Source organism: Heteronotia binoei, chromosome 21, assembly GCF_032191835.1.
Source record: "Heteronotia binoei isolate CCM8104 ecotype False Entrance Well chromosome 21, APGP_CSIRO_Hbin_v1, whole genome shotgun sequence".
Classification (NCBI taxonomy): domain Eukaryota; kingdom Metazoa; phylum Chordata; class Lepidosauria; order Squamata; family Gekkonidae; genus Heteronotia; species Heteronotia binoei.
Window position 1 is genome coordinate 163658244 of NC_083243.1, and position 14096 is coordinate 163672339.

The 14096-nt window shown below is 41.6% G+C and overlaps 1 protein-coding gene across 2 annotated transcripts in view; it reads right to left on the minus strand.

Moving 5' to 3' along the window:
* Positions 1-358: 358 nt before the first annotated feature.
* CPT1A (carnitine palmitoyltransferase 1A) overlaps positions 359-14096 on the minus strand; it is a 59332-nt gene continuing 45594 nt past the window's right edge. For both annotated transcript variants that reach the window (XM_060263112.1, XM_060263113.1), the window contains exons 17-18: positions 10140-10232; positions 359-2526 (exon numbers count right to left, since the gene is read on the minus strand). In XM_060263112.1, the coding sequence (XP_060119095.1) occupies positions 2440-2526; positions 10140-10232 (180 nt within the window). In that variant the 3' untranslated portion in view covers positions 359-2439. The remainder of the gene's footprint in view (positions 2527-10139; positions 10233-14096) is intronic.

Sequence of the window (14096 nt, forward strand, 5' to 3'; positions counted from 1 at the left end):
GCCTACTCATTCTGTCCTTGATAATGGTTTCTACCAACTTTCCTGGTATTGAAGTCAGACTGACTAGCCTGTAATTTCCCGGATCTCCTCTGGAACCCTTTTTAAAGATGGGGGTGACATTTGCTACCTTCCAGTCCTTTCTTCATTTCTATCCATGCACATTGTCCACTTTTACTTTTGTCAAGCTTGCTCTCAAAAACAAACACTTCAACACATTTCAGAAGCGAAGTGCCTATTACTGAGTATATTCCTTGACAATTCTTTCAAAACCAAGTCCCTTTGGAATTAGTACAAAAGCAGTGAAAAAACAATGTTACTGTAGTGTTTAAGGTAATATCACACACATTTAAGTATTACGTAATTTATGGATAGCATATGTTTACTGTGCATTTTAGATTTACAGCAAAAGTAACATTATTTACATGCAATTGACATTCTAAGACCATACAAATTGCGGCCTATTTAGAAATTATTTGTGTCAAATGAAAAAAACCAAAATATGACAGTCCTTCAAATACTTGCAATAAGAACCTGGTTGTCCTTAGCCAATTACACATTTACATTCCAGCAAAAAATGCAGAATTGCATTGATAATGCACTAGTTAACTATGATTATGCATGAAACATCTAAAACCTGAGAGTCAAACCTAGGTATGCTCTTTTAAGAAGTCCTACAAGATTACTTTAAAGTTAACAGAGGTTGGTCAGTGGTCAATATGAAGAGACTATAGACATTGCTCCTTGTAGTACTTTTAATGGACACCATGCTGCATTCTGGGTGTTATAAATTCTTTCCCATACTGTTCTTTTTTAATGTACCTGATCAGACAAAACATGTTCCACCACTGCTGTAGGAGTATTGCATTCCACTACAAAACAGTGTATCGGATTATTCTCTAAGATCCTAAGCCAAGGTGTTTAAAGCATGTTAGCTAAATACCATACAAAAACAGAAGTTATTCAGTTCAGTAATGGGGAATATGAAAGAGATATTTCTCTCCCACCCTCTCCATTAATTGTAGTTTTTAAAAGCTCTCTAGAGAGCATCAGAATTTAAAAAAATTAAAGCCTCAAATGATGTTGCATGTTTTCATAGCCACTGCATGTTCTCACAGACATTGTATTAAGATAGCTGCAACTGCTGTGATAAATCCTTGGTTTGTTTTATGCAAATACTGCCTAAAAGACTTTTTAGAAAAGCTTTTCATAATGCTTATATCTTCAAGTGTTTTGGTTAACTTTGTGCCACTCACACTGCTTTAATTTTTAAGTTCCACTGCACGTATTTTCTAGAAATCTCTCATGATTTCTCATGCTCTCTCTTCTTCAGCATCTTTGAGTTAAGATTGGTCCATACCTGGATGATCATAGTGCAATATTTATTACACCAGGACCTTCTCCATATACCATGGTTGCACTTAAGAAGGGAACTGCTTAAGGCACGAGAGTGGGTAAGTTACAGTATTTCAGTCAGGCTTTGTCTTATATGGTGGGGATTGTCCAGCAGGTTTTTAATCGGATGGCTACAGTTCCTAAAGCCCAGGGAAATGTCACAAGTAACAGTAAATCTCATTGACCTGGAAGAGATTTCCATTTTTGTGGGTACTTTCATATGTACAGTGCTATATGAAAATCTGTTCACTTTTACTCCAATTAGGTAAACTGTGAATTCAGCAAATCTTAACAGATTATAGAGAGAACCCTCACCTACAAAAAAATAACCACTGTGTATTCTGTATTTAGCACCTCTTTTTACATGCTGAAACACACACATGCAGGTCCATTTACAAACTAAAATGAATATGTGGAAATGTATGTGGTCAGGAACAATATTATAAAAGTAGCATTAACTGCCACTGTTTCAGGTAGTGCTTATCTGTGGTGGCATAAACTGGTTCCAAGCAATAAAGCATTTCTCCACTTAGCTCACTACATGAAGATTTCTATTTTTTTTTTAAATTAAGCTTAATGAAATGCCTTTATTTAAGGTGAATGCCCCAAGTTATCACACTGATAAAAGAGCAAATATATGTCTGCTACTGGTACATTTCAAGACAGTGTTTTGTTGTTTCTGTGAGGTTTGATATACTTGTATTTCATTCATCCCTTCCTTTACAGAATACAAATAAACATATTTTTGTAGGAAATGATCAAGTTTGCATTAAATTAAGACAGGCCTAGAATACATGCCTTCACCGTTGCCACATTACTGCAGTCTTACTAAATACAAAGAATGTCAAGTCATCTGTTGTGGAAAAGAAAACTCTTCTGAACAATTGCAGTCATGAACCCTGGCATCTCTCTCAAGATTAAATGCTTAGGATATATCTCTGAATGAATTGTATCCAAATGCTACTTAGCATGTCTTGTTTTCTTTCATTCACTGATCAGAAGAGTTCTCACACCCAACATAGGGTGAATAGTTGCACTGGTTGGGAGTCACTTAGTAGAGTTTTTACCAAGTTGATATAAATTTCTGATATCACACAAAGCCTGCTTGATGTTGCTTCCAAAGCGATGAGAATCCTAAACAAAAAAAGAGAAAGAATTAGAAATCCAGATTTATCACTGCATAAACCTCTCATTTAAAAAAAACCAAACAAGCAAAAAACCAATAAAGAAATGCAAACCCTTTGATTTGATTCCTTCTGATTTGTTAAGATGGTTAATACAGATTTCAAAATCTAGAACACATTTTACCTTAGCAATATAAATAATCTTTGGAAGGCTAGCTCTTTAGAAAGCAGACAATACTAATTATTCTTTTCTTTCAAATGAGATTTTTACCCAAAATCATAAAGCCAGTAATTCACATTATTCAAATACAACAAAAATTTATACTTATAGAGTCTAAGTGAATTATCTTCTTTTGTTAATACAAATTCAGATGGTGGAGCAATACAGATTACTGCATTAAAGGGAAGTGCAGAATTGTTAAAGTATCAAATATATTTTCTGGTGGTAGTGAAAATCTCAGCTAACTTATAGACACCTCATGGGGTTTTGGAGATCAAGAGATGTTCAGATGTGGTTTGTCATTGCCTGCCTCTGCGCAGCAACCCTGGACTTCCTTGGTCTCCCACATTCTAGTACTAAGACCGGTCCTGCTTAACTTCCAAGCTCTTAATGACACTGGGCTAGCCTGGGTCATCCAGGTCACATGAGATATACTTTCTGCATTTTGTTTTAATAACCATTTGTTCCAAGTTCTACCCAGGAAAGGTAATTTATCAAAATGTTGCTTTAATATAACATTCCTAAAATAAGCCACAATTAAAAGTCTCACAGCTAAAAAGATCTATTTATTTTTTGCAATGCACTTATTATTTTTGCTGGTAACTCACACTGTCACTTAGATTACATAGGAGGATCTACAGCAAGATGGTGCTTCATTTGGGTATAGAAAATGGGATTATAAGACCTCCATCCCATCATCATCACAACCTTTATAGGCATAACAAATTAGGAGAAGCAAAATGGGAGAAACAGAATCCTAATAACATCTCTCTCCATTTTAGTGTAGTGGTAGTCAAATTCCACCAAATCGTTTCCACACTTTATGAGGCAATCATAATGCCATTTTTCAGAGACTGTCAGTGGTGCAAGAGCTAAATCCCAATTCCATGAGCTGATCACGGGGCCGCATGCTGGAGCTGGCCGTTTCACACTGAATGGCTTCGTCAGATGTTCAAAACGGGGTCTTGCAGTATTTCGTATCTAAACATAAACAACAATACAAACCATACAATTTTGGGCTTAAATACATATAGTGAATTCTTTAAAAATACTTAGTAAGACTTACATTCATTAATACATTCAACATTTCGAGTCAAGATTGCTGGCTCCTCCCAGGAAGTCCAGAAAGAACGCCCAGGAGTCTCACAATTAAGATCTTTTAGAGTGTGAGACTCCTGGGCGTTCTTTCTGGACTTCCTGGGAGGAGCCAGCAATCTTAACATGGAATGTTGAATGTATTGATTAATGAATGTAAGTCTTACTAAGTATTTTTTAAGAATCCACTATTTGTATTTAAGCCCAAAATTGTATGGTTTGTAATTCTGTTTATGTTTAGATATGAAATACTGCAAGACCCCATTTTGAACATCTGACGAAGCCATTAAGTGTGAAACGGCCGGCTCCAGCGTACAGCCCCGTGATCAACTCATGAAATTGGGGTTTAGCTCTTGCACCACTGACAATCTCTGAAAAATGGCATTATGATTGCCTCATAAAGTGTGGAAATGATTGTGGTGGAATTTGATATATTTTGGACTGATGATTCAAGTTTTCCCAGTTTGCCGGGTTTTTGTCGAGTCAATTTGATGTCATAGGAATTCACTTGTGTAAATTGATGTTATCAGCTTTGTGCTAAATGTATTTTAAAGACTTTTTGAATTGTACACTTTAATAGTTTGAATACGTTGCCAATAATTTACAACCGTGAACCTTTCTGGTTTTCATATGTGCAACTGAGAAAGCCTGACAAATCAAGCTCCCCCTACCCAAGGGAGAAGCCTTACCAATGGAGAAAATAGAGGCTTTGCTCCATAGCTCCTGTGTGATTCAGCAAGCCTGGCAAAGCAAGCTGTGATGCAGAAGGAAGCAAGATAGAGGGAGAAGGAAGCAGATGACAGCCAGTTGCTTGCAGGCCTGATAGGACCCCCCCCGGGGGGCCTGATCCAGCCCTCGGATTGCATGTTTGACACCCCTGCTTTAGATAATAAAAGCCCTACCGTGGTGGCAAATCTGAGGATTTTCATTGTTTGGATGTTGGCTATGCAGGATTGGCTATGCAGGATTGGCTCTCCCCACCCCCCACAAACAATGCTGCTGCAAAGCAAACAGTAAACTGTGAGAGACATGTTCATGAGACAAACAGTAAGTAGCAGTTACTTCTCTTCAACTGACACAAAAGGAATGTTCACTCACAGCACGGAGGGGCCAGTTCAACAGCAGCAGATAAACAGACTGACACTATACAGTGTATCAAGCTCCCTTTCCTCCTGCAAATACTATTCGCTCTTTCTATTCAAATTGGGCTACAGTGAGCTCATATGATAGAATAGACTCTATTCAGTCCCATGGATGCATAGGACACAATGGACTCCATTCTATCCTATCATACCATAGGACAGAATAGACTCCATTCTGTCCTATGGGCCAATTGGACAGATTGGAGTCCATTCTATAATATGAGCCCATTGGACAGAATGGACTACATCTCACTGAACTAATATAATGGAAATTAGAAACTTGCCATCTTCGTCTTTTAATGAATGGATTGATGATTGTTAATATGTATGGAAATGTTTTATTATATATTTTATTTTTTAATATGCTATGTTGTTAATTGTTAATGTTTTTTAACTGTTGTTAGTTGCCCTGAGCCCATTAGGGGAGGGCGGGATATAAATCTGATAAATTAAATTGTATCCTATGGGTCCACAGGATGGAATGGACTGCATTCTGTCCTGTGGCTGATAGCATAGAATGGTGTCCATTCTGACCTATGAGCCTATAAGATACAATGGACTCCCTTTCGCTTTCTTGCTGCCTGCAACCATGGGGGGGAGTGAAAGGAAGGTTTGCAATGGCTTCCTGCCTCTTATAGCCACCAGCGGGTCTACCTATCAGCTGCTTGCTTTAAGAGGTGGGGAGCCATTGGAAGGCTCCCTTTCGCTCCTCCCCACCTGCTAGTGGGAGGGGGTGAAAGGGAGACTTCTAATGGCTTCCTTACTGCCTGTCTGTCTTCCTGTCATTTTTCTGTCTCCCCTTCATCCTTCCTTTTATTTTCCTTTCTTTCACTCCTTTCCCCCCCCCCAACTTTTCCATAACTCTCCTTTCCTTCCTCTCATTCTTCTTCTATCTTTTTCTTTCATTTTATCTATCTTCCTTATTTTTCTTTCTCTTACTCCTTCCCCCCCGTTTTTTTACCTCTCCCTTCTCTTCTTTCTCTGTATATCTGTCTTTCTTTTTATTTCATTCATTCCTTTCTCCCCGTTTTTCTCACTGTTCTTTCTCTCATTCATTCTCTTTCATTCTGTTTGTCTATCTTCCTTCCTTCCTGCCACCTACACATTCATCACCTCTTCCAATATTTTTCTAGGGTCCACTGTATTTCTTCCTACAATGGTCTTTACTGCTAGTTTTTGTATAAAAGCCCTTTGCTTAATTCTATAAAGTTGGTGAAGTTGGGTTTTTAATTGAAAGTATTCCACCGGAGATCTATCTACTCCAGATCTCCTGTATTGATGATATATCACATGGACATGGGACTTCATTTTGCAGCATTCACTGTCAAACCACCTTCTCTCACTTTGTTCGCTGTTGTTGCTCTGATTGTAGCCTTAAGAGGTTGGATAGTTGCATTACAATATTGTCGTATTCATGGAGCAACTCAGGTAATTGATTCACATTCTTAGAAATTAAAAAAAAAATTAACTAAGATTTCGTCATTAAGCACGTCAGCTGCTTTTTGTGCTATCCTATTAGTAAAAAAAAAAAATCTGGGCATTCTAGAAGTCTGGTTCAGGGATTCAACTCTTGAACCAACAATTCTCCCGGGGGAGGAGAGAGAGGGGGAAATGGTCACTGTCAACAAGATCCCTTATTGAAGATGCTCTCAGTTGTTCCCAAAGGGCTGGCAAAATTAGAAAACAGTCAATCACATTGCATCCTCAACTTGAGGCAAAGGTGTATTCACCTGGGAAATCATGGAGTGGAACATCATTCAAAACAGACAGATTAAATCTAAGGCAGAGTTGGGCAAGACAAATGTTTCATTAATTTGAGTGTCCTTAGAAAGACAATCATTAAACAGGCTATCAAGCAAGGAATTACTTGGATGGAGACCTAATCACTTAGCAAGGGCAGTCCCAAATCTAGCATTAAAATCACCTGCCACAATTATGTCCATTATTGGAAATTTTAGTTCTAGCACCTCAAACCATCTCAATGATGATTTAATAATCCTTTGGTCATACATAGAGGAATACAGACATCCTGGAGTGTGAAGTCAAATGGGTCTTAGAAAGCATTACTAACAACAAAGCGAGCGGAGATTACGGTATCCCAGTTGAGCTATTCAAAGTCCTAAAAGACAATACTTTTAAAGTGATGCACACATGTCAGCAGATTTGGAAAACGCAACAGTGGCCACAGGATTGGAAAAGATCAGTTTATAGCTCAATACCAAAGAAGGATAATGCCAAGGAATGTTCAATCACACCATTGCACTCATTTCACATGCCAGCAAGGTCATGTTAAAGATCCTACAAGCTAGGCTTCAGCAGTATGTAGATCGGGCACTACCAGAAGTTCAAGCTGGGTTTCAGAGAGGTAGAGGAACTAGAGATCAAATTGCCAACATTCGCTGGATTATGGAGAAAGCATGGAAGTACCAGAAAGATGTCTATTTCTGCTTCATTGACTACGCTAAAGTCTTTGATTGTGTGGATCATAACAAACTGTGGCAAGTTCTTTAAGAGATGGGAGTACCAGACCACCTCACATGTCTCCTGAGAAACCTGTACAAGGGTCAAGAAGCAATGGTCAGAACGGGATATGGAACATCTAATTGGTTTAGAATAGGAAAAGGAGTTCGACAAGGATGTATAGTCACCCTGCTTATTTAATTTATATGTAGAGTACATCATGCAGAATGCTGGCCTGGATGAAGCATAAACCAGAATTAAGATTGCTGGGAAAAACATCAACAGTCTCAGATATGCAGATGATAACACTCTAATGGCAGAAAGTGAAGAGGACCTAAAGAACCTCTTGTTGAGGTTGAAAGAGGATAGCACAAAAATAGGCTTGAAACTCAACATCAAAAACACTAAGATTAAAACCAGGCTGGCAATCAAGACCCAGTGGAATTAGGCTGAGAGGGGAAAATGGTGTTGAATTCTTCCTCCTGTGGTTGAGGGGGCAGGCCATGTTGAGAAAAGTTGCACTTCAATCAACAAATCAAGATATGGAAAGCTTTTCGGAAAAAGGATTTTGGATTTTTTCTTTTCGTTTTGTGAATGGCTGGACATGGAACTCTGACTAAGAAGTGGTATATGATTTTAAAAGGCAACTGTGATTAAATGGGCTGCCTCAGATGTAATATGGGTGCAGAAATTAAAGGAATTTAAAAGTTTTTAACCTTTGGAAAGAAGGATTCTGGAATTTGGGTTCTTTTTTTCCTTGTGGATAAACCAACATGTAACCATTAATAATGAACATATGTTTGATTTTAAAGAAGTAGAGAGTTGGTAAAATTGTAATTAAATATATAGTCATTTGGGATTAATGTTAATGAGTGCAGATAACATATTTCTCTATATAGTAAATGTATTTACAGTATGCCTACTTAGTGAAATTGCTTATAATGGTGTAAGAGTTGGATTAAGGTTTGAAAAGGCAGATAGCATAATTGCTGTGTAATCTAGTAGGTTTGGTAACTTGGTAGATTTGTTTTTAATATGTTATTTGGAGAAATGTTATAGACTGAGATAGACAAATTATTTAGTTGTATCTTATGAAATTTACTAAGATAAAGAAATGATTCCTATGTGCTTGCTCTAATAAGAATCTTGTTAAACCAATAATCTAATTTGTGTTTATAATAGGCTTAAGGTAAATTAGATAAAATTTGGCGCTGAGAGAGATTTGAAATTTTTTTTAACTTGTTTACCCATTTGTATTTAAAGAAGAAATGTTTAGATTTATATTGCTATTACTAGTTTATTAAAAGAAGTTTTTATGTTTTTTCTTTCCTGGTAATGGAAGAAAGGAAGGTAAAATTTGCGGAGATTTTTATACTTGTAGGTAGAATGATTTGAATATTTTATTAGGAGGTAGAATTATAATTGATATATTTGTATTGGTTTCTGTTTCTGTTTTCCTCATTCTGTTAATGCCCTTCCCCCCCCCCCTTTGCCCTCTTTTTATGTATTCTCTGCAATGCTTCTTTCTTTTGTAGTTTAAAACAATAAAAATTATAAAATGGAAAAACAAAAAAACTAAGATATGGCGTCCAGCCCCATCACTCCTTGGCAAATAGAAGGGGAAGACATGGAAGTAGTGACAGACTTCACATTCCTGGGATCCAAGATCACTGCAGATGGTGACTGTAGCTATGACATTAAAAGACTTTTGCTCCTTGGGAGGACAGCTATGGCGAACCTGGGCAGTCTAATAAAAAGCAGAGACATCACCCTGTCAACAAAAGTCCATATAGTCAAAGTGATGGTATTCCCAGTAGTAATGTATAGCTGTGAGAGTTGGACCATAAGGAAGGCCGAGTGCAAAAGAATAGATGCTTTTGAAATGTGTTGCTGGAGAAGAATCTTGAGAATCCCTTGGACTGCAAAAAGATCCAATCAGAATAATTAGCATAACTAATTAACATATGCCCCCCCAAGCCAAATGCAACCCAATGCAAGAAAGGAGAGCCCTGGGCGAGCAAGGCCTACTTGGGCTGGCTAGAGATCCAGCCAGCCCAAGCAGGCCTCGGTCTCCTGGGGCTCTCACACACACACACTGTAGCAAGACAAAGAATGGAGAAGCAAGGGGGAGATGGAGCAAGTTGCGCCTGGGAGAGTCAAGGCAGGAGAAGCCCAGCAAAAAAATAGAAAAAACCCCACCCACTATAGCAAGGCAAAGCACGGAGGAGGGAAGGGGGAGGTGGAGCCAGCCGCACTGGGGAAAGCCAAGGCATATCGAGCCCAGCAGGCTGTATTAAAGCCCTGGGCAGGCTGGGCTTTTGACACACCTGATCTAGGGTCTTCTGAAATAATAAAGTTCAAATAAGAAGGAGAAAAGCTAGGTGAGGTTCTTTGCTTTGAAGAAGCAGAAAGTGGGTACCAGGATACATATCAATTAGTGCTATGGTGCCCATGTGGACCAGGGATCACTGATCAAGATAGTGTGCATACTTTGAGGAAGAGAAGCCTACGGTATCCACACATACCAGACATTTTTTCAAAACATAAAGGCTATTTTGTATACAGTCCTGCAGAGTCAGCTTTTTGAAACAAATGTATTGTAAAATATGTCCTAAGCACAAATTTACACTAAACAGAAAAAGTGATCTCAGCAATTAAGATATGGTGCTAGGACTGGTGGACACAGAATTTTATAAATACACTTACTGTTTCTGGGCAAGAAAACTTGCTGGATACATGGAAATTGATGAGATTCTCCCCCACAATAATATATGATACACCATAACCATCATCAGCAACCTGTTGAAAACACATTTAGAATGCTTCAGCTCTGATGCCATTGAAAGCCTCCGTTCACTTGAAACCAAAGCCAGTTTGATAAAGTTCAGTATGACATTGTCAGCAGTATTAATAGTTTCAAATGAAAACCAGAGAAAACCATTACAATATCCAGAAAATAAGTCGAACCACGTAAATATACAAGTATATAATGGTAGTATGCTTGTAACAAAGCCTCAAGAACATCTTATAGGTCATTTATGAAAGCCTATGGGATGGCAGTAAAGACCGCTAAGAAAACTTTCTACGTTGCTTCCACTGTGTCTGCCAGCTCTTGCCCAGCCCAATCCTTTATATAATAAAAGCATAATGGTATTGGCCAAATGGGAGTTTTCCTATTGGTTTATGCCTGCACTCCATAAACCATTGGCCCATCACCTGTCACTCCACACCTCTGTGCTCCTATTGGGTCACTCCTCTGTCCCCTGCCCATTTCAGGCTTGGAACGTTGGAAAGCACCACCAAAACCCACACATACACGAGAGAGAGGGAGAGACTCCACCCTCCTAAGCAGTTATTTTCTCTAGGATGGGAAGGGAGATCTGTCGTCTGGAGTTCAGTTGTGATATCAGGAGATCTCCAGGTCCGAGTGACTGGACGCCACCTGACTGGCATGACTTAACTATGCCTGGCTGCTTGCTCCTGTTCAGCAGCAGGCCCACTAGACAGCTAGTGTGACTTAGCAGTTGCCAATTCCAGGTTGAAAAATTCCTGAAGATTTAAGGGGTGGAGCCTGGAGAGGGGTGGCTCAGGCTGAGTAGACTGGAAGTAAAGCCGATGAAGATGAAGGTCCTGTATCTAAGTCACCGGAGGTCTGTTCACCGACCTTTGATTAAGTGCAGCTTATGCTGGCGCCCAGAGTTAAAAGCTTAGGGGTGCTCTTGGATTCCTTTCTAACAATAGAGGCCCAAGTAGCTGCCACTGCCAAGTCAGCTTTCTACCATCTGCAGATGATAAGGCAGTTGGTCTCCTTTCTTGAACACAATGACTTGGCAACTGTGATCCAGGCTATGGTCGCCTCGAGACTGGATTACTGTAATGCCCTCTACATGGGGCTGCCCTTGTCCCAAATCTGGTGACCCCAGCTAGTGCAGAACGCTGCACTGGCTACCAATAATGTACCAGATTCGCTTCAAGGTGCTGGTTATTACCTTTAAAACCCTATATGGCCAGGGTCTGCATACCTTAGGGACTGTCTTTCCCTGTATATGCCCAAGCGAGCACGTCGGTCCAGGTCTCAAAACCTGTTGCCATTATCAGAGAAGTCAGTTGCCATTATCAGAGAAGTTAGGCTTAAATCAACTAGAGCCAGGGCCTTTTCCATTGCAGACCCTAGCTGGTGGAATGAGTTGCCAGAGGAAGTCAGGACCCCGCAAGAACTTCCACAGTTCTGCAGGGCCTGCAAAACGGCACTCTTCCACCATGCATTCTCATAAAGGTAACACCTATAGCAACAGAACAGGCCCGTAAATATTACTTATGGATCTATCTCACCACACTATGGAGACCCTGGGTCCTTCTTAGAACACCTAATACCGACCAACTAACTATTTTTACCATCATTAGAATTTTAACCGCTGTCTGAAATTATTGTATTAGCACCTATTGATGTTTTTAGTCATTGCTCTTATGTTTTTATGTTTGTATTGCTATTTTATCTTCTTGTCATGTCAATCTGATTGCTTGACCCCTAATCTGTGGGCTGCCCTGAGCATGTCTTTGGCAGGGAGGGCGGAATACAAATTAAATAAATAAATAAAGGGTGGAGTTTAAGGAAGGGTGGGACCTCAGACAGGTACAATGCCATAGACTCCTCCCTCCAAATCAGCCATTTCCTCCTGGGGAACCACTTTTGCCAATCTCCAGGTGAGGGCTGGAGATCACTCAGAATTATAGCTGCTCTCCAGATGGCAGAGATCAGGTCCCCTGGAGAAAACGGCTGCTTTGCAGGGTGGACTCTGTGTCATTATACCCTGCTGAGGTTGCTTCCCTCCTCCTTTGGTCCCCACTGTGAAGAAAGACTGTACTTTTCCTAGATAGAGGCTGTGGGGAGGGGGGAGATGGAAAGCTGAAGTCAGATCAATTCCTTGCTTGACCTTTTACCACCTGTGTCTGGTCAAGCAACTGGTCCCCTAGCTCACTTCCCAGGACTTAGCTACAGTGATCCATGCAATGGCCACTTCCAGACTGGATTGTCGTAACTCGCTCTACACGGGGCTGCCCTTGAATCTGACCTGGAAACTGCTGCTAGTGCAAAATGTGGTGGCATGCATGTTGACAGCGACATCTGTGTGGACTTACATTCAGACAGTTCTGTGCCAACTGCACTGGCTGCCAATAGAGTACCAGATCCAGTTCAAGGTCTTGGTGTTAACCTTCAAGGCCCTATGTGTCCAGGGAGCTGCATATCTTCAGGGCCAGCTCTCTCCATATGTTCCTCAGAGTGTTGTGATCAGTTGATCAACATCTTCTGGTTGTCCCCATCCCCAAGGATGTCTGGCTAGCCTTGATTAGGCCCAGGGGTTTTTCTGCCCTGGTCCCAGCCTAGAGGAACAAGCTCCCTCTTGAGATCAGGACCCTGTGGGATCTGTTACAATTCTGCAGGGCCTGCAAGATGGAGTTGTTCCACCAGGCCTTCAGATGAGGCAGTGGACATCCAAATCCATCTTGGCCTTCCCTGCTAAAATGCTGGCCAAATGGAACCAGCCCAACAGGCCCATAGCTATGGGGGGGGGGCAGTCGTTCCATGTAAACCCCTCTGTAGGGCCCCTCCATTCCCAGGCTATTTCTCCCCCCACACACAAGAGAGTAGCACAAAAAACCCCAATCAGCTGGCTCAAGCAGGCAGGTGGGTGGGCTGGGGGAGAGTGGAAGGGGTATGGCGCCTGCTGTTAGGCACTGCTAGGAGCGTCCACAACTGACAGCCAGAAGAAGAGAAGAACAGAGTAGCCTCAGCGCTTCCTCTCCCCCTCCCTTTTGGGGGACGTGGTGGAGGTGAGCTGGTTTGAAAGGCCAGTAGTGGTGGCTGCTAAGTCAAGCAATTCGGGCAGGCGGAGTAAGATGAGTGTGGGGCTGCTGCTGCATAGCAGCACCGCCTGCCAAGGGAGTGTGCAGGCAGGCAGTTTTACACCCCTTGCTTTCAGCTACTTCTCCTCTTGCTCATTCTCAAGGAGGGCTGCTATCATGAAGGAGCTTTCCCTATTGGTACTCGTCATGAATATCCTGGCAGCAGGTGCTGTGTCCCTCTCTTAGCCCGAGGCCGCAGGTGCTGTGTCCCTCTCTTGCGTTTACTTCCACTCTTCCCTGGCCCGCCCACCCACCTGCCTGCCTGCCTGCCACACCCCTGCGCATCCCAGAGCCTGTGGGTGCCTGTTGGGGAGCCCAGGAGGAGCACACGCTGGCCTTTGCTGCCTCCTCCCCCTCTTCCCCACCCACCTCCTCTCCAGCTTAGCTTTCATGGCAGTGTAGAATGGGGGGGGCAGAGTTTCCACCACCAGCTCCTCTCTCTCCAAATTTAAATGGAGAGAGAGTGGGAGAGCGAGAGGCAGCGAAAGCGACAGAGAGAGCAGGAGAGCGAGAAGAAGCAGCAACAGCGAAAGAGAGAGCAGGGGGGAGAGCGACAGAACATGGGCACGCGAGAGCTGGGGCCTGGCGGTTGACTGCTGGAAGAAGCAGCCACGCCCCACGCCCCCCACACCCAAAATTTTATCCTCTGGGCCCTCCACCCCAAAATTTCTGGCTACGGGGCCGCAGCCCAAACCGAGCATCGCTCGCTGTCAAGAAAAATCCACCTTGACTGTAGTTGCTTTGGGTTTTAACTGAAAT